Raw genomic sequence first — 19,148 nt, 5'->3', positions numbered from 1 at the left:
CCATCTTGTTTCATTTTTTCCTTCCCTACCCCCCAAACTCCCCACGTTGCTTCTCAGATTCCTCATATCAGGGAGATCATATGATAATTGCAAATAGACATTTTTCTAATAGTCAGTGTTTTTATTTTATGTTGATTTCCATATGTGGCAAATGATACTGGTGTTCTAGTTACAGTGGCAATAACATATGTTGCCTTTTCATTTCATTTATTCATTTAGCAAATATTTACTAAGTATCTTACTCCATGCCATGCACTGTTCTAGCTACTGTGAATATTTGCCTTCCTGAAGTTTATAGTCTAAAAAGATAGAGTGATCATGGGGAATGGACAGTGGCGAGGCACCATTTGTGGGGGGGTACGTTTCGTTTCTTTTCTTTTCTTAAATTTATTTTTAGAGATTTTATTTATTTGTCAGAACTCAAGCACGGGGAGCAGCAGACAGAGGGAGAAGCAGACTCTCTGCCAAGCAAGGAGCCTGATGCAGGACTTGATCCTAGGACCCCGGGATTATGACTTGAGCAGAGGGAAGATGCTCAACTGACTGAAGCCACCCAGGCGTCCCTTTTGTTTCTTGTTTTAAATAAAGAGTGATTGGGAGGGGCTTTCCTGAGGAGGAGGCACGTGTGCAGAGATATACATGATCTGAGGGAAAAAACATGTTATCAATCTGCAGTAAGAATATTCCAGACAGAGGGAACAACTACAGAGGCCCCAAGCTAAGAAGGATGAGCTTGGCAAGTTTGAGGAAGAGCAGAAGAGGTGAGTGTGGCTAGAACAGAGTGAACAGAGGAGAAGGTGGTAGAAGGTGAAGGTTTATGTGAGCCATGGTGGGACACTGCCTCCTCCTCGGGGTGAAGTGGGAAGGCAGTGGAGTATTTTGATTAGACAGAATGTGGCTGTTCTGGTGAAGGACCATAGTGGGAGGTGAGAAGCTGGGAGGCCAGGAAGGAGGTTGTTGTAACACTGTGGGCAGAAGATGGCATTGGCTTGAACCAAATGTCTGCGGTGGAGGTGGTGAGAAGTGGTGAGATTCTGGATAAATTCAAAGGAATTTGCTAACAGACTAGAACCAGGAAGGATTTAGCGATGACTCCAAGGTGTTCCAGGCTTCAGCACCTGAAAGGGTGAAGCTACCACCATTTGCTAAAAGGGGGAAAGATTGCAATGGCACCCGGCTGGCTCAGTCAGTGCAGCATGCAGCCTTGATCTCAGGGTTGTGAATTTGAACCCCACATTGGGTGTAGAAATTTAAAATAAAAATTTAATAAATAATAAATAAAAGGGAAAAGATTACAGAAAGGGTTCTTTTGGGAGTGGAGACAGGGTTGAGAATTTTCAGTACATTTATTTACATATTTTTAATTGAATCAATTGGTAGGAAAATGTTAATAAGAACAGTGATATATGGATAAGGCCAAAACCATGATGGCTGAAATTGTGGAGAGAGTGGACCAGATGTGTCGGTGCTTCCTTTCAGCCCTAAAAGGCTGCTTTGGTGATTGCAGACTGGGCAGTCATCAGTTCATGAAGCATGGGAACTGGAGCCTCAGCCTAGAATGTGATTAATGCAGAAGGAATGACAGGAGATGAATACCTTGGGTCAGGCTTACCCCTTGAAACGACTTGGGAAGTTCTTGCACGCATCCTGGCCTGCAGGCACTGCCTCATTCACTACCTCACCCACTGGGCTCCTTCTGCCTTGTACGTCCTGGACACGGCACAGCTCTGATGCCCCTGTTCTCTTAACGTAAAGCAAAGTAGCTTTACCTCCATCCACCCAGGCCTGGCAGCCCCTGCCCTTCCTTTGTTTCTGGGCAGCCCCTGCCTTCCTCCTCTCCTTGCCATCCATCCACCCTTTAGGGCCTGGAGAGCAAATAGCTTTGCTTCCATGGGAGAAATGATTTTTGTCTCTCTTCATCCCAGAGTTCCCATAGTTATCAATCTGGAAAAAAATTCTTTAGAGGCCTTTTGCCTTGCCTTTGGTAGGTGAGAAACAAGGCCAGAGAGACTAGCAATTCTCTGAGCCCACAACCAGTCCCATCAGCAGCTCTACTTCTTTCTTTTTTTTCTTTCTTTTTTTAAAGTAAGCTATATACCCAAGTGGGGCTTGAACTCATGACCTTGAGATCAAGAACCATATGCTCTACCAACCTCAGCTCTTTTTAAAGATTTTATTCATTCATTCATTCATTTACTTATTTATTTATTTCAGAGCGTGAGCAGCGGGGAGAGAGAGAGCATGAAGTGGGAAAAGGGAGAGAGAGAAGCAGACTCCCTGCCAAGCAGGGAGCCTGATGCGGGGCTCAATTGTAGAGCCCTGAGATCATGACCTGAGCCAAAGGCAGGTGCTTAACCAGCTGAGCCACCCAGGCACCCCTCTACTTTTAAAAATAAATACTGAATCTGACTGCTCCTCATCAGCCTCCCTGGCACCATCCTGGCTAAATTGCTATCGTATTTCTCTTGGATGACTATATCACCTTCTCACAGACTTCTTGCTTCCACCCTTGACCCTGGAGGTCTCCACCCAGCAGCCAGAGGAAACCTGTTAAAAACAAAGTGGGACACCGTGGTGGCTCAGTCGGTTAAGCATCTGCCGCTTTCGGTTCAGGCCATGATCCCAGAGTTCTAGTCCCACATCCGGCAACCTTGCTTGGCAGGGAGTCTGCTTCTGCCTCTGCCTGCTGCTCCTCCTGCTCATGCTCACTCTCTCTCCCTCTGACAAATAAATAAATAAAATCTTAAAAAAAAACAACAACAACAACAACATTAGAGCATGTCGCCTGTTGTGTTCCCATGTCATTCAAAGGACAAAACTAAGTTCTTAAATGGCATTCAGGGCCCTGCATAGTCCCTTGGCTACTGCCAGATCGCATTGCTACCATTCGCTTCACTGTAGTCACACTGACATTCCTGGAGTGCCTGTGTTCCTGCCTTGGGGCCTCTGCAGTTGTTCTTCCCACTGCTTTCCTCAGATCATTGTGAGCCTATACACTCACTTCATTCAGGGCTCTGATATGATGTCACCTCCTCAGGAAGCTTTCCCTGACTATAGAGTTCTAATCCTCCCCTCTTCCATGTTTCTGTCTAACCTTTTCTCTCACTTATTTTTCTTTTTAGCACGTATCACCATCTGACGCATACATTTATTGCCTGTCTCCTCCCATTAAATTATAAACTCTGCAGGTGGGAAATTTCATCTGATTCAGTCACTGCTTTATCCCCAGTACTTATCATAGTGCCTGGCATTTAGTGGGTACTTTATAATAAATATTTGTGGAATGAATGAGTGCCCTGAGCTAGCAGGGCAACTTGTCTGGTCCTTCCTGCAACCTCACAGCTCAGTCCACAAAGGGGTCATGATCTGTCTTAGAAAACTCAGATAAGAGCTCCACCAGAGCTGCTTGGCATCACTTTCATTTCCAAGATAATGGCAGATAAAGGGAGAGACTGGCCCTGCAGAGGCTGGGTTGGAGGCACAGCACACCTCTCCCTTTCCCACCCACAAAGCACCCAGGGACCCAGGGAGCATGACTCTTCTCTTCCCTGTCCTCAGAATTATCTCTGACTTCTAGGGCCCCAAAATAGCAGATCCTCATGAAATAGTGGGCAGGTGCAAGGATGAAAGGGGGAAGGAAGGAAGAGCTTTAGTAACATCGCTCTGCATCTGTCCTGTTGCACTGGCAAATTTAACATGCTCTGGGGTCAGACCCCTTCACTCAGTAGCTGGTCATCTTAGGCAAAATCTCATCACCTTTCTGAGTCTTAGCTTCCTAGTTAGTAAAATGGGGACAGCGGTTACTTGTAAGGTTTGAGAATTCAAGCAGGAGCTTGGTAGATATTAGCTGTGTTATGTGTTTGTTTGTAGCTGTAAAAATTGAGATGCACCATTGGAACTACAAATGAGGCCACACAATCTTTATTAAGTTCTGTGAACCATTTACTTCTTGCTGCCAAGCCTGTGATGTAAGCACAGTGCTCTCCCCCCCTTTTTTTTTTATGTGAGAGAAAGAATGTGCACTTGGCGGCTGCGGGTGGGATGCGGGTGTGGCGGAGGGAGAGGGAGAGAGAGTCTGAAGCCGACTCCCTGCTGAGTACAGAGCCTGATGCAGGCTCCATCTCCTGACCCTGAGATCACAGCCAGAGCCAAAATCAAGAGTCCAAAGCTCAACCGACTGAGCCACACATGTGCCCCACAGTGCTGTCACTTTACAGCCAGGAATTCTGGCCTGGGGAGGTAAAGGGTCTTGCCCAGGTCCGTCAGGTAGGCAGTCATAGAGCTGAGGCCAAAGCCCATCCTCCAGGAGGCAGGAGGCCTTGCAGAGGAGTCCCTTTCCCTCCTGTGGGTCTCAGTTTCCATCTGTTTAGGGAAGGAGTTGAGCTAGGTAGAACCACAGGATCATGACCCATGAATTCTTGAGTGATCCACACGTCACATCAGGTGGGACAGCAAGTTGCTTTGGGGCCTCCTGGTGGTGATCTTTTGCAGTTTAGGGGTACTCTGGGTATTGACTTAACAGCAGACCTCCTGCTGGCCCCCCACCCCCTGCATCGCCCTGCTGCAGATAGTCCGGCTGGCTCTAGCACCATCTCGGGCTTCTTGCTATTCTGTACCTTGAGGTGACTGATGGACTTGGGTGGGGATGAACTGAGAAGACTAGAAGGAACCAGAATGGAGGAAATGCAACCCAGCAGCAACCTTCAGTTCTGAGTTCTTGGTTACTTAAGTGAGAGAGAGAGAGAGAGAGAGTGTGTGTGTGTGTGCATGTGCTTGTGCACGCGCATTCATATGTATAGAGGGGAGGGAAGGGTGTTACAGGGATTTGCTCCCTTTCTCAAATCCTCCAGAGCTGTTGCCTTCTGCTGTGGAATTCCAAACATTTCCGATCAGATAAAGGTGGCTGAAAATACCCGGGACTTGTTTGGACTAGTTGGAGGTGGTGCTGGGGTGAAGAGGTTGAGGCCGCAGGGGCAGAGTCCGGCAGGATCTGGCCTCTCTGAGGAGCTTGCCCTGGGTCACAGATGTACCCATTGCCCTTTCCCTTAGAATCCTACAGGTTTGAGGGCAAGACTTAGCAGGCCTCGAGGTGGAGAAGGATCAGACTCTTGTTATGGCAACATGTCCTCACCAGAACGTTGCCTCTTATATTCCATGCTAACTACTGGGTCTGCTGAATACCCTTCAGAGACAGAACTCAGGTAGTCACTCAGGCGCCCGTGTTTGAGCCACTTACATCCTCTTTGTGCTACAGCACTAGTAGGAGTGCTTGGGATGATCCCCTTCATTTTACAGCTGGGGGAAGTCCCAGACTTTCCTCGTATCCCAGATAGGAGAACAGACTCAACATAAGCAAGCCAGTGATAGTGCTGGGACACGAAATCCACATCTGCTGACTCTGCCTAGTGTTCCCTTCTTAACAGCATGCAGCATCGTTCACAGCACCAGATGAGATGATGGAGATAGCTTTGGGTGGAAATAAGAAGCAAATGGCTCCTTTGGATCATGGAGTACTTGGAGGCATAGACCCCAGAAGGAAACAGTTTTAGGAAGAGGGTTGGCCCTAGAGACCAATCCCTATTCTTTGTAGGTTGCTGGCCCCAGTACCTTCTGCCTGTTGCCTCAACATAATGCAAAAGATGCCTTTTCCAGAACCTTTCCATAAACTTCCTGTCCCCCTCCCTGAGCCTGGAAGAACTTGTTATCTGGGGAGTCCTAGTCACCCTGCCCAATCACCTGGTATCTCAGGGCCGCCCCCTAGTTTTGCCAGGCAGTGAGGATAGGGATAGAGAGAGAGGGAACTGGCCTTTCTTCCCTACCCTCCTCACTATCTGCATAGTCAGCTATACTCATCTGCACCTTCTCTGGGCTCAGCACTGGGCTAGGCCTGAGAGACAGAGCTCATGGGCAAAAATGAACAGCTCAAAGCAAAATAAGTCAGAAAAAAATACCATATGATTTCACTCGTGTGGAATTTAAGAAACAAATGATCATAGAGGAAAGAGAGAAAGGCAAACCAAGAAACATATAGAGAACTGAAGGTTGGGTGAGGGGTGGAACAGGTGACCTGTTAAGGAGTACACTTGTCATGAGGAGCACAGGGTGATGTATGGAAGTGCTGAAGCCCTATATTGTACACCTGAAACTAATATTACGTTGTATGTTAACCAGAATGTAAACAAAAACAGTTAAAAAATAAACAGCTCAACAAACTGGCAAGAGAGCTCAAGGAGCCCAGGAGGTGGAAAGCAGGAGTCCTCCTTGAAGAATGACTTGGAGGTGAAGACTTAAGAGATAAATAGGAGAGACCTTGGCAGAGAGATCAGCATGGGCTAAGGTCCTGAGGCTGAAGAGAACATGATATATGAGGAATGAAGCAGTCTGGCCCTAGAAAAAGCTGAGGAAATCCTGCAGGGTCTTACAGACCCTGGACAAAGCTCTTAAGATGGAAGTTGAGCCCTGGTCTAATAAGAACAGTCATAATAGCCAACATTTATTCAGAGTCTGCTCTGTGCCCTGCAGAGTTGTAAGAGCCTATTGTGTATTACTGTCAAATCCTCATGGTGTTCTTGTGAAATAAGCACATCTTTAATCTCGATTTTATAGATGATGTCCAAAGCCAACACGTCATAAGTCTCGTTGCAAGACTTACTGGGTACCTGCCTACTCTTTGCTCTGGCAGCCCAGCTCAGTAGAGAAATAGAAGTTAATTTGTCACCAGCCTTGGCTTCATCCAGGTAGCCCTGCCACTTTACCAGTGAGGAAGTTCTGCTGGGAGAGGAGCACAACCTGGTCCAGGTGCAGAGGAAGGCCGGCAAAGCTTCCTCAGACTTCTTGAGTAGCCCTCGGGACAGAGTTGGAGGAAAGCGGCAGAGAAAGAGGACCAAACTTGATGCCAGCCAGTGGGGGGAGGTAGAGTGAAAGAGGCAAATGTTTTCTCAGAGAGCTGTCCAAGAGCGAAGTGCTGTGCAAGTGTGCAAGCAGAGATGCCCTAGAGATGACTGTGAACTCCCACGAGTATGGACCATCTGGAGTGAAAAGAACTACTATGTGACCTTAGCACTCCACCTTTCCAAACCCTGTCTAGGAAATGAGGATGTTAGGAATGAGCTTGTGTATCACGTGGGAAGTTGGATGATTATGTTATAAGATCACTTTGAGTCTCTTGACTCTTCTTAAGTGTGAGCCTTGGTCCTCACCCAGGACACTGGGAGAAGAATGAAAGGCTGTGGCCATCTACTCATGAGAAAAATACAGCATCATCAGGGTGAGAGGAGAGAGTTGAGATGCGGGAGGCCTCGGAATCCCAGAGAACGCATGCATATGAGCATGTAGCTGCCTCCCAGGAGCCATTAAGTGCTGTGCTCTGGAGCCAGACTGCCGCATACAAATCCCAGCTCTGCCATTTATGAACTATAATGACCTTGGGAGGGTCCCTTGACCTCTCTGCCCACCTTTCCTCATCTGAAACATGGAAAATAACAATAACACTTTGTGGGTTATCCGATGGATTAAGTAAATTCGTGTCCAGAACTAAGCTCTTAGCACCATGCCTGGTACATGGTAAGTGCTCAGTAAATATCAGTCATCACTCCCAGGGAAAGAGGTTGTGAACCCCTACATAAGCATCTGTGCTCCAGTAAATGCTTTTCTGAGTTGTCTCTCTCTGCCCGTAAGACTGGCATCCTGGCTCTGAGCTGAGGAGGTGGAGAGCCCACACGTACTGCTGGGCCTGATAGCTTTCTCAATTCCCCAGCGGAGGTGTTATCTCCTCCCGGCACAACCACTTCCTTTTCTGAGAAATGAGCACATCTGTCAGGCTTAGCTTCTGAGAACTAATGGTGAGGGAGGAGGCGGGGGAGGAGAAGCTAGCAGCTGACGGGCAGAGTTGGAAAACGATTAACTTGAAGTTTGCTGTGAGGATGTCTCCAAATATTCCCTAAAGCCCAAATGGCTTGAGTCGTGTCCCCCCCTCCCCCCGCCGCATGACACCAACTTCAGCCAGTTAACGCAGAGGTCACCCTGCTTTACTAAGTGCTTTCATCTCCTGATCTTACCACCACTGCCTTGGGGGGTTGGAGTAGGAGAAACTGAGGCTCCAAAGTGGAGAGGCTTGCTTTGGTGCCCACAGCTGGGCTAGATGGACTGGCGCTGCCCTAGCATAGTGTGGTCACCCATCTCTGCCTCTGCCCTAACTGGGCTGCCTCTCTAAATTCCCACATCCAAATCCACCCCCACCCCTCACATGGCTGAGGCCAACAGCTCCCCACCCCCCCGGGAAAGCCAAGGGAAGTGGATTCCAACCACAAACCTCACTTCTTCCGAGTCTCCGCCTGCACCTCCCTGCCAAGAGAGTGATAAGGCCTCTCCACTTGCCCCATCCCCACTTCCTGCCATCTCCCAGGGATCTCCTAACAAGGCCTCATTTATCTCTTTGGCAGGCATATATCAGCCTCTCCCTCAGGGAAACTGAGGCTAGCAACAGAAAGTGACTCTGCAAGTAACTCATGGCCTGCTCGTGGGCCATGACAAGGCCAAGGCAAGGTACAGAGCTGATGTACAGCGCTGGCACTTTCCCCGGGCTGCAAGGAGCCCCTTCCTCTTCTCCACCTACCTCTTTCCCAAAATAACCAAGCAGGAAGGAAGTGGTGGGCCTGGGCCATCCAGAGTCACCCTAGAGGAAGGAAGGGCCCGTCTGGCACAAGCACTTGTTCCCCCCACTGAAGCAGGACGGAAGGGTTTCACTTTCCCTCCTGGTCTTCGTCACATCCTTTTCCTGTGGCACCCAGTTCCTCTCAGCTGGCTGGGGGCCAGAGCTCATTCATTCAGCTAGTGGCCTCGGGCAACCTTCCCCCTCCTAGAGGAACTCAGGCTATAGCCCTGGCCTGAGGAATATGGGGTTTGCTGCTACATATACTGGACCTTGCAGCTGACTTCCCTACATACCCTCTTTGAGCAGGTCTCTTGGTATCTCTGAGCCTCAGTTTTTACCCGGATGTAGGCCAGGGTCCTCCAGTATGAGAAGTGAATGCACCTGGCCCACTATGGGGCCTTGAAAATTATCATCGTTTTGAAAGTGAACACAGTCCCTTTTTGGAGGTTGGAAGCAGACACTGGAGCCAGACTGCCTGTGCAGGCAACCCTGTCACTGTGTGACCTCAGGCAAGTCACAGATGATCTGAGGGCTGCAGGTCCATCAGCGGTATGATGGGTTAACAGCAGTACCCACTGCCCAGCAGTGCAAGACACTTCAATGAACTGATCTTCCGAAAGGGCTGAGAAGAAGAGTGCTTTCCGTGCAGGGTAAGTGCTCAGGAAGCATCTGCTGCCACTGCTACTGTGTAGGTTAGGTTCTCTGTGGGTAGGGACAGCAGGGACTGAGCTGGCAGGATCAGACATCAGAATGAGCAAGAGGTCAGAACTCAGACAAATCCCAGTCCTACCATTTCCTAGATAGAGGGTGGGTGAACTTGGAAGCGTTCATTTTCACATCTGTAGAGCAAGGACATTGATAAATGTTAGGGGGTTAAATGAAAATAGTCCTTCATTTAAATGTTCATCTAAAACAGATTCATTTAGGGGCACCTGGGTGGCTCAGTTGGTTGATCATCTGACTCTTGATTTCAGTTCAGGTCAGGATCTCAGGGTTGTGGATGGAGCTCCGCAGCCCAGCATCAGGCTCTGTGCTCAGCAGGGACTGAGCTTGAAATTTTCTCCCTCTGTACCACCACTCCTCCCCCGCCCCACTCCCGCCCTATTTGTGTGAGCTAGCATGCTCTCTCAAATAAATCTTCCACAAAAAAAATTTAGGGGTGTCTGGGTGGCTCGGTTGGTTAAGCAACTGCCTTCGGTTCAGGTCATGATCCTGGAGTCCTGAGATCAAGTCCTACATTAGGCTCCCTGCTCTGCTTCTCCCTCTTCCCTTCACCCCACTCTGCTCTCTCTTCCCCTCTCTCTCTAGTAAATAAATAAAATGTTTAAATAAATAAATTTTAAAAAATAAAATAGATTTAATTAGGGGGCACCTGGCTGGCTCAGTCAGTAGAGCATGCGACTCTTGATCTTGGGGTTGTGAGTTCAGGCCCCATGTTGGGCATAGAGCTTGCTTAAAAAAAATTACAGGGGCACCTGGCTGGCTCAGTAGGTGGAACGTGTGACTCCTGACTTCAAGGTTGTGAGTTCAAGTTCCATGTCGGGTATGAGATTACTTAAAAATAAAATCCTTTTTAAAAGTTATAAAATAGATTCATTAAGAATGGCATCTGCCATGCTCCAGGTACAGCATCAGGTTCTAGAGAAGAGGGCAAAACCAGACACAGTCATAGGACCAAAAAATGACTCAAATGAATGTGGTTATACATGGAATCAGGGAATATGGCCTAGTCAAGGTAAAGTGCTTTAGCTCAGTGCTCAACACAACTAAAGCATTCAAGTGTGTAATGAAGGTCAGTTGCCATAATAGCACTTGTTATTATATTATTATTATTTAGCAAGTAAGGATACTGGGCTGCTCAAGGTCACATTAGGAAGCTGCATGGAAACCGAGGTGAGAGAGAAGGGTGGGCGTCAGAGGACTGATCAGACTCAAGTAAGCACTGTGCTTCAGCCCCTGGCAGGTTGGGGGGCAGGGCCTGCCTTAGGGGAATTGTTGTGGCCTGCGTTCTTCAGTTGGCCTCTGGGCAGAGATCTAACTGTAGTCCGCCTGTGCCTCTCTGGACAGGCCTGGCTGCAGACATGGGTCAGACTTGGTCCCTGCCTACACTGAGCCCCCAGACCGAGGCGGGGAAACTGACACACCAGTTGGTCTCAGTTCAGGGACACTCTGCCTCCCACTCTCACCTCAGGGCCTTTGCACTTGTTGCTACTGCGAAACGTGCTCTTTTTTACCCAAGATTTTTGATCCTCCCTTAGCCACTGCCACCTTGACTTTCAGCTCTCACTCCGCTCAAACTTCACTTCTCTGGGGAGACCTTTTCTGACCATTCCTCCCGTATCAGTCCGTCCCAGGTGTTCTCTGTCACCTCCCCATGACTTACAGTCTTCAAACCCCATCATCTCTGAAATTGTCTCCTTCCGTATTCTCTCTGCTTCCCACTAGGACAGTGTTTCTCAACCTGTTTTTCTTATCCCCAGCCCACCCCCAAGGCATCTTTTTCTACATTCTTGTCCTAATTGCCTTCCCATGACACTTGAATACCACAGCTGTACTCTGTACCTCTTTATGTGCTGTGGCCCCATGGAACACCGCAAACCACTGTAGTGTCCAGGAATTTTTTGCTTTGCCCCACTGGCAGAGATCGCCCTCCATGGAGAGCGTGCAGACTGGAGCGTAAGCTCTGAAAAAGTAGATCTTGTTCGTCTTGTTCACTGCTGTGTCTTCAGTGCTGGGCTCGGAGCAGGGTTTGCACTCCAGAAATATTTATGGTGTGAGTGAGAGTCCCAAACCCTGCAAACACAAAGGAGACACTCATTGTAGAGTCCCATAAGCTGAGGAGGGGTTGGTACCGAGGAAGATGATGTGGGGAGGGTGACCAGTTAGAGGACACACAGGGAGGGGTGAGCAACACTTTGGAGTATGTCATGTCGGTCCGTTCCATGTATCTGGCCAGCACTGTTTGTTGGAGGCAGGACCTTGAGAGTGGTCCCACCCTAGGCTTTTCGTGGGGACCCTGGTTCTTGGCTCCCCACCCACCCCCTGCCTCTGAGGGGCCCTGATGTCAAGTCAGAAGGCGATTCTGAGTCTAAACTCAACCACAGTTGAGCTGTGTGAAACTATAGAATAGGCAGGTGGGTTGGCCTTAATAACTTGTGGGGTCTGCCTGACTGGGGGTCCATGATCCTGCCATGGAGGTCATTAGCCATTGTCCCCAGTGGCCCTGAAAACCCCTGCATGGATCATCCCATGTCAGCAGTCACAGCTTCAGGCCTAGGTCTCCTGAAAGCCTCTGTGACATCAGAGACTTTCTGCAACCCACCCTTAGGATCTCACCCCCCTGCCCACCATGCCAGCTCTGGCTGAAACTAGTGGGAACCATTGAAGAGCTCTGGTCTTATCTCTGCTTTTCCAGAACTGGGCTGCCCTGTAATGCTGTTTATTTATCCGGGGCAACCGCCCACTGAGAAAATGGCTGTGTTTGTTTCCAAGTGTGTCGTGTGAACCTTGAGCTAAATATACCACACCACTGCCTCCCCAGCACCCGCCCCGGATATAGCACACCCCATTTTGCTCATGTTCTGTCTGCAAAAGTAGTCCCCAGAATCCACAGCCTCTGGAAACCGTACTCCCCTCTTCCCCAGGAGGAGGAGCTCCTGAAGAGATGAAGTTTGTCCTGGCCAGGAATGCGCGAGTCAGGGGCTGGGCAGGTCAGAGTCTTGTTCTCTATGACACTGAAATGAGAATGTTCCCTCCACCCTGGAATGACTGTTCCTGGACAGTGAGTGCTTTGTGCCCTTGCAGGGACAGGGCCTGTTTACTCCAACCCAGCCCCAGAGAGGAAAGTTTCCTGTGGCTGCCAGCCCTCTACTTTAGGAAAGTTCCCATCGAGGGAGCCAGGCCTCTCCCACTTTGGCTGCAACCCCAGTGTCCCTGGTTTCTTGTGAGACATTGAGCCCCTTGGGATAGCCAGGTCTTTCTGGCCTTGGTCTCACTTCTCCCATGCTCCCAATAGTCCAGGACTCGCCCCCCTGTGGATCCATCTTTCTTGTTACTCCATTTGGGCCTACTTTACTTAGGACCAGAAAAAATGGTAACTCTTAGAAGAATTTTCTTATGGTGTCCGCCAGCACCCAGGCTAGCCAGGATGAAGGGGAAAAGATAGGGAATCATATCCACACCCCTGCCCTTCTCTCCCTAGACCCAAGGCTCCCTCTGAGCCCCACCCCTCATCCCTCTTCCTAGAATCCATTTTATATTTTTTTAAGATTATTTTTATTTATTTGACAGAGACACAGCAAGAGAGGGATCATAACGCAGGGGCAGAGGGAGAGAGGGGGGGAAGCAGGCTCCCCACTGAAAAGGGAGCCCGATGCGGGGCTCAATCCCAGGATCCTGGGATCATGACCTGAGCCAAAGGGAGACGCTTAACGACTGAGCCACCCAGGTGCCCCCCTAGAATCCATTTTAGCCCTCCTGACAGGACAGATCATCCCAGCCCCACCACATAGGGAAGTGTCCTGCTATAGCATACATCCTTTGGAACAGAGCAGCCCTGGGTTCTGATCCCAGCTCTGCTGCCTATTAGCTGGGGGACTGGTCTACCCTATCCAGTGTGACAGTGGGGCTCAAATCTACCTAGTGAAGGTAATGGGTAACTGCCTGGCACTTGACAGACTTGTAGTACCTTCACTCGACTCGTATGTTTGTTGAGCACCAGTATGTGCCAGACACTGTTCCAGGCACGGAGCATACAGAGACAAGACAGGATTTTTGCACTTGTCAAGCCACGCCCAGTGCAGGAGACAAAACAAAAACAAAGTGTCGAATGTGGTTATAAAAAGTGCTGGGAAGAAAAAATCAAGCAAGGTAGAGAGAGATGAGGATGGGTATCATTTTAGAAGAGGTGACCAAAGCAGGCCTCCCACAGAGATGACATTTGAGCAGATTCAGGAGTGAAATGGGGGAGAGTGAGTGAAGCAGGTGGTGATCTGGGGTCAGGTGCACCAGGGAGGGAGAACTGCGAGCTCCTGAGCAGATGTTCAAGAAAAAGCAAGGAGGCCAGTGATGAGTGTGCAGTGGGGAAGGAGGGAGCAGGTCCCTCTTGATCTCGCTGGCCATGGTCAGGAGTGGGGACTTTATTCAACATGTGATGGGAAGCCTGGGGAAGGCTGAGAGCGTGGGATGAGATGGGAAGGAGAGATGTGGTCGGAACGGAGGGGCTTTTTCTGCTGTTTGTTTCCACAATACCTGGTAAACATTATGGTAAGGGCTCTAGCTTACTGCTGCCTTCCTAATGGCTTAATAAATATTGAGGAGTGTTTGAGTCATCCTGGCCATTTAGTGCGCATGGCATTTTGCTAGGTACCAGGGATGTGAGCAGAAATGACAACGGCTTTCTAAGTGCAAGGCAAAGCTGTTGGGAGGACTTTAAGCCCAGGCGTGCCGTGGTCTGATCTATGGATTTAAAAATCCTCCATGTGGAGTGTGAACTGAGTGGGTTAATAAGACCAAAAGCAGGGCCAGGCAGGTCTCACAGTGAGCAGACTGGCCTGGTGGAACTTGGAACCAACTAGAGATGGCAGGTGTTGTCTGAGGGAACAGCCACCCCTCAGCCAGTTGGGACCAAGTGGAAATGAGGACCCATGGGCTCTGTGTTCATTCATCTGTGATCCATTCACACTCTAGACACACACGCTCCCTAGGCCCAGGGGTTCCTGGTCTGTAAATGGGGAGAGACGGCCTGCACTGCAGCATTGTTGGGAGAACTAAAGGACAGATGGGGTGCAAAGCTTACCCTTTAAAGGGTGCTGCAGCCCTCCTCTCCCTGCCCCACAGGCTGGCTCCTCCCTAGGCTGTGTAATTTAAGCCACAGCCCCACCTTCCCCATATCATGTGCTTCACTCCTGACGTCCTCAGGGCTGAGGGCTGTTGCTCACCTCCTCCTGGGCCCCAAGTCACACCTTGGGGGGGGGGGGCTTGGCCTCACAGACCCCATCCCATGCCAGTCCTGCATCAGAGTAGCTGTCCCTCTACTCTGCCCTCTCTGTGTACCCATCACCCGGCCCTCCATTCTCCAGGGGGAGAAGGAGCCACAGCCCAGTAGTGTCCAGAGCTGGCCTGCCCTTGAATCGCTGGGAATTTAGCCCTGTCCCCTCTCCCTCCCTGCCTCAGTCCCATCACGGGAAGGCTAAGGCCTAATTGTTCTACACTATGCACAGACTCAACTCCTGGCTTCCAGACCACACACAGGTCAGCTCTCACTAACCTAACGTCCTGTGGCTTCCCTGCCCCAGCCTCTTTCCCACTGCAGGTTCTCCAGTAGCACTTTTTAGCCTGCTCACCTTGGACAAAACCCTTCCCAGCTTTGCACCGTTACCTCAGCAATAATGCTCGTTACCTCAGCAATAATGCTCGTTGACCGTCCCCAGCGGGGTGGCAGGAACGAGGGCGGCCTTGAACCCTTTATCTGGCCCAGAGTGGGCATAGATGGCTTTAGTTTTTCAGATCACCGCTGCAGGGACACTTGGGTGGCTCTGTTGGTTAAGTCTCTGCCTTCAACTCAGGTCATGATCCCAGGGTCCTGGGTCCCTGCTGGGCAGAGAAGCCTGCTTCTCCCTTTCCCACTCCCTCTTCTTGTGTTCCTCTCTCAGTCTCTCTCTCTCTCTCTCTCAAATAAATAAAATCAATCTTTTTTTTTTAACTTTTATTAACATAAAATGTATTATTTGGGGGCGCCTGGGTGGCTCAGTGGGTTAAGGCCTCTGCTTTCGGCTCGGGTCATGATTCCAGTGGGATCAAGCAGTGGGCTCTACTCAACGGGGAGCCTGCTTCCTCCTCTCTCTGCCTGCTTCTCTGCCTACTTGTGATCTCTGTCTGTCAAATAAATAAATAAATAAAACCCTTTTTTTTTTTAAAGTGTATTATTTGACACACGGGTATAGGTCTGTGAATCACCTAAAATCAGTCTTTAAATAAATAAATAAATAAATAAATCTTCAAATGACCATTGCATGCAGGTGGCCGGGCCCCTTCTCCCACCCACCCACATTACTGACAGAGGACTCAGACAGCACCCTCCTTTCTCTTCTCTCCACTGCAGGACACTTTCGTGGAACTCTACGGGAACAATGCAGCAGCCGAGAGCCGGAAGGGCCAGGAGCGCTTCAACCGCTGGTTCCTGACAGGCATGACTGTGGCTGGCGTGGTTCTGCTGGGCTCACTCTTCAGTCGGAAATGACCAGACACTGACCACCCACTTACCCTCCCACCCTTGTCCTACCCCCACCACATCCCTTTGTCCAGCCACCATTGCCACCAGGAGAACCACTACATGCCATCTATGGCCACATACCCATAGCAGGGTTGGGCCTAGACCTGGTCCCCTGCAGTTAGTTTTCTAGAATCTACCATGCTTCTGTGAGAGCTGCCTTCCCTACACGTCAGTTCTCCTGGCCTCAGAACCCACAAGGTTTCCCCAAAATCTGCCCCATGGAAGCTGGCAGGAGTGGGGGTGTTTGTAGCTAGGAGCTGGAGGGCCCTGCCTGATTGGTGGAAGCCCCCGACCCCTTTGCCTCCCCAAGAATGCTTTCCTGCCAGGGAGCTGGTGAGTTTTCTGACCTTTTTCGCCAGAAGGAGAGACTAGATTGCCTTCGTTTTGATGTTTGTGGCCTCAGAATTGATCATTCCCTTCCCCTCCCAGGACCTAGGCACCCCTCCCTTCCATCCCCACTTTCCCAGGAGCCACTTAGGGGCCACTTCTGACTAATTAGGGATTCAAGCTGCTTGGAATAAAGAAATAAGGACCAGGACCCCCTTCCCACCTCTGGCCTGGCCAGAGTCCGACCCCAACCCCCATGTCCTCCAGAAGCCTCTGGCTAGAGGCCAGCCCCACCCGGAAAGGAGGAGGCTGTAGCTGCAGGAAGCGCCCCATGCCAAAGCTGGGGTGGCCCTTGCAGTTTAGCACCACCCCAGTTCCTTTCCCTTTCCCCTCCCTTGGCTCCCATGACCATGACTGAGGGACCAACTGGGTCCAAGGCAGGTGCCCCAGAGCTGTTGATGGCCTCAGCTGCCTTACTTCCTGCAAGAAGATCAGCCTGTGGCATCTTTGCCTTGGGCTGCCGCCCATGGAGTCTAGGGATTTGGGGGGCCTTGGCCCAGAGGTGAAGGGGAGCTACAGGGAGCAGCTGCGGAAGCCCTAGAGTCTTCCCTACCTCAGGCAGGAAGGGCAGGAGGGAGACCCTGATGCACAGGATGAAGGTGAGGGTGGCAGGAGGGGCCAGTCTTACCTGGCCGGATGTGTGCTCCACCCCCACTCAGCCTGGGCCGCAGGGCTGCCAAGGTCGGAGTGGCCTGGCCCAGTGTCCTTCAGGCCTCCCTCTCCTCTACTCCACCCATGGCCGCCTGTCTCATCCCTGGGGGTCCCGGCCTACCCCTGGCCATCCCGGGCTCTCTGCTGTACATATTCGAGACTAGTTTTTATTCCTTGTGAAGATGATATACTATTTTTGTTAAGCGTGTCTGTATTTATGTGTGAGGAGCTGCTGGCTTGCTGTGCGTGTGCACGTGGAGAGCTGGTGCCCGGAGACTGAACGGCCTGATGCTCCCTCCCCTGCCCTGGTCTGGGGAAGCCAGCTGGGGGTCCTGGCTCCTGAGGGGCACCTGTCCCCCCCCCCCCCAGCCCCCACCCCACACTTGTTCCAGCTCTTTGAAATAGTCTGTGTGAAGGTGAAAGTGCAGTTCGGTAATAAACTGTGTTGACTCAGTGAGCAAAGGGCCTGGGCTCTTGTGTGCCCGGGGCTGGGGAAGGAGGGAGGGGCTGTGCGGCTGGCAGCACGTTCTGCGGGGGAGCTGGGCACCACAGCTGGCTCTGCTGCCGTCAGGAGAGGCCTTGGACAAGTCCCTTCTTCAGTTTGGGCCTGAAGTTCTCCACCTGCTCAATGATGGGGTTTTTTTTGAGCACCTGCTGTGTGCTGAGCACTGGGGCATGTGTGAACAGGATGGACACAGTCCCTGCCCTCAGGAACTGACATTCTGGGGGAACAGCCACTCGGCAAGTGTTTACTGAGCCCTGCTCTGCCCACGCACACTCCTAGGGACTGGTGATCTTGCAGTGAACAAAGCTCTTCCTTTATGGAACTTCCATTCTTGGGGAGACACACAAATATAAGGATGGGTCTAGCCGTTCGAGGGCAAAGGTGGAAGCCAGGTGACCATGAGAAAAGAATGGCAAGACTGATGAAGGACCTAGTGGGAAAGAGGTAGGAAGGAGTCAGACTTGAAGTAACATTTTTTTTTTTAAAAGATGTATTTATGGGGGTACCTGGGTGGCTCAGCCATTAAGCAACTACCTTCAGCACAGATCATGATCTCAGGGTCCTAGGATCGAGCCCTGCATTGGGCTCCCTGCTCAGCAGGAGAGTCTGCTTCTCTCCTTCCTTCTGCCCCTTATCCCCACTCACGCTCTTTTTGTCTCTCTCACTCACTCTCTCAAATAAATAAAAATCTTAAAAATTTTTTTTAAAGATTTTATTTATTTGACAGAGAGAGATCACAAGTAGGCAGAGAAGCAGGCAGAGGGGAAGGGACGCAGGCCCCCTGCTGAGCAGAGAGCCCAATGCGGGACTCCATCCCAGAACCCTGAGATCATGACCTGAGCCGAAGGCAGTGGCTTAACCCACTGAGCCACCCAGGTGCCCAAAAATCTTAAAAATTTTTAAAAAGATTTATTTAAGAGCGAGCATGAGCAGGACGGGCAGAGGGAGAGAGAATCTCAAGCAGACTCCATGCTGAACAGGGAGCCTGATGCGGGGCTCCATTTCATGACTCTAGTCTTAACCTGAGTTGAAACCAAGAGTCCCCACTCAATCGACTGTGCCACCTGGGCACCTCCAGACTTGAGGCAAATCCCACAAGATTTACTAATGGATTAGAGGTAGTTGAAGAAAGAAAGAGGAATCAAAGGTGATTGGAGTTTTGGGGGTGTGACACCATTATAATTAGAAAGGTGTAGCACGTGTCTGAGGCCAGTACAACCAAAAAGGCTCATAGTGAGTGCCCAAGAGTATGTAACAGGGGGACCTGAGCTTGTCTAGACTCCCTAGAAGAAGTGGTGAGTTAGGGTGGGAAGAGTGTATGAGTTAACTAAAAGAAAGGGGGAAGCCAGAAGAGTGGTCCAGGTCAAGAAGCAGCAAGTGCGCAGGATGAGTAAGAGTGTTCTTCAGGCAGAAGGAAAGGATAGCTGGTGTGTGGAATTGAGAAGAGGCTCCTGGGTCAAGACTGCCAGAGAGGTGGGGTGAGGGGAGTGATCTTGATCTTAAGGCCAGTGAGCGCCAAAAGGAAGTTGTAAGTCAGGGAGTGATACACCCTGTTAGAGCCCCCAAAACAGAAGCACCCTTTGTGGAGAAGGTCTAGAAGGGAGCCCAGTGGACACCTGGAGACCAGTGAAGAAGCCATGGTTTGATTTAGGCTCTGGTTCTCAGGGTGGGCAGGCCAG

The 19,148-nt window shown here is 50.4% G+C and overlaps 1 protein-coding gene across 6 annotated transcripts in view; it reads left to right on the top strand.

The window, feature by feature from the left end:
* Positions 1–17,421, top strand: part of BCL2L1 (BCL2 like 1) — a 51,125-nt gene extending 33,704 nt beyond the window's left edge. For all 6 annotated transcript variants that reach the window (XM_013053424.2, XM_013053425.2, XM_013053426.2 and 3 more), the window contains exon 3: positions 15,756–17,421. In XM_013053424.2, coding sequence (XP_012908878.1) covers positions 15,756–15,893 — 138 coding nt within the window. In that variant the 3' untranslated portion in view covers positions 15,894–17,421. The remainder of the gene's footprint in view (positions 1–15,755) is intronic.
* The last annotated feature ends 1,727 nt before the right edge of the window (positions 17,422–19,148 follow it).

The sequence above is a fragment of the Mustela putorius genome, unplaced genomic scaffold, assembly GCF_011764305.1.
Source record: "Mustela putorius furo isolate JIRA1106 unplaced genomic scaffold, ASM1176430v1.1 tig00000743_pilon_pilon_pilon, whole genome shotgun sequence".
Classification (NCBI taxonomy): domain Eukaryota; kingdom Metazoa; phylum Chordata; class Mammalia; order Carnivora; family Mustelidae; genus Mustela; species Mustela putorius.
The sequence above is the reverse complement of the archived record's forward strand: the minus strand, read 5'-3'. Positions and strand labels throughout refer to the sequence as shown.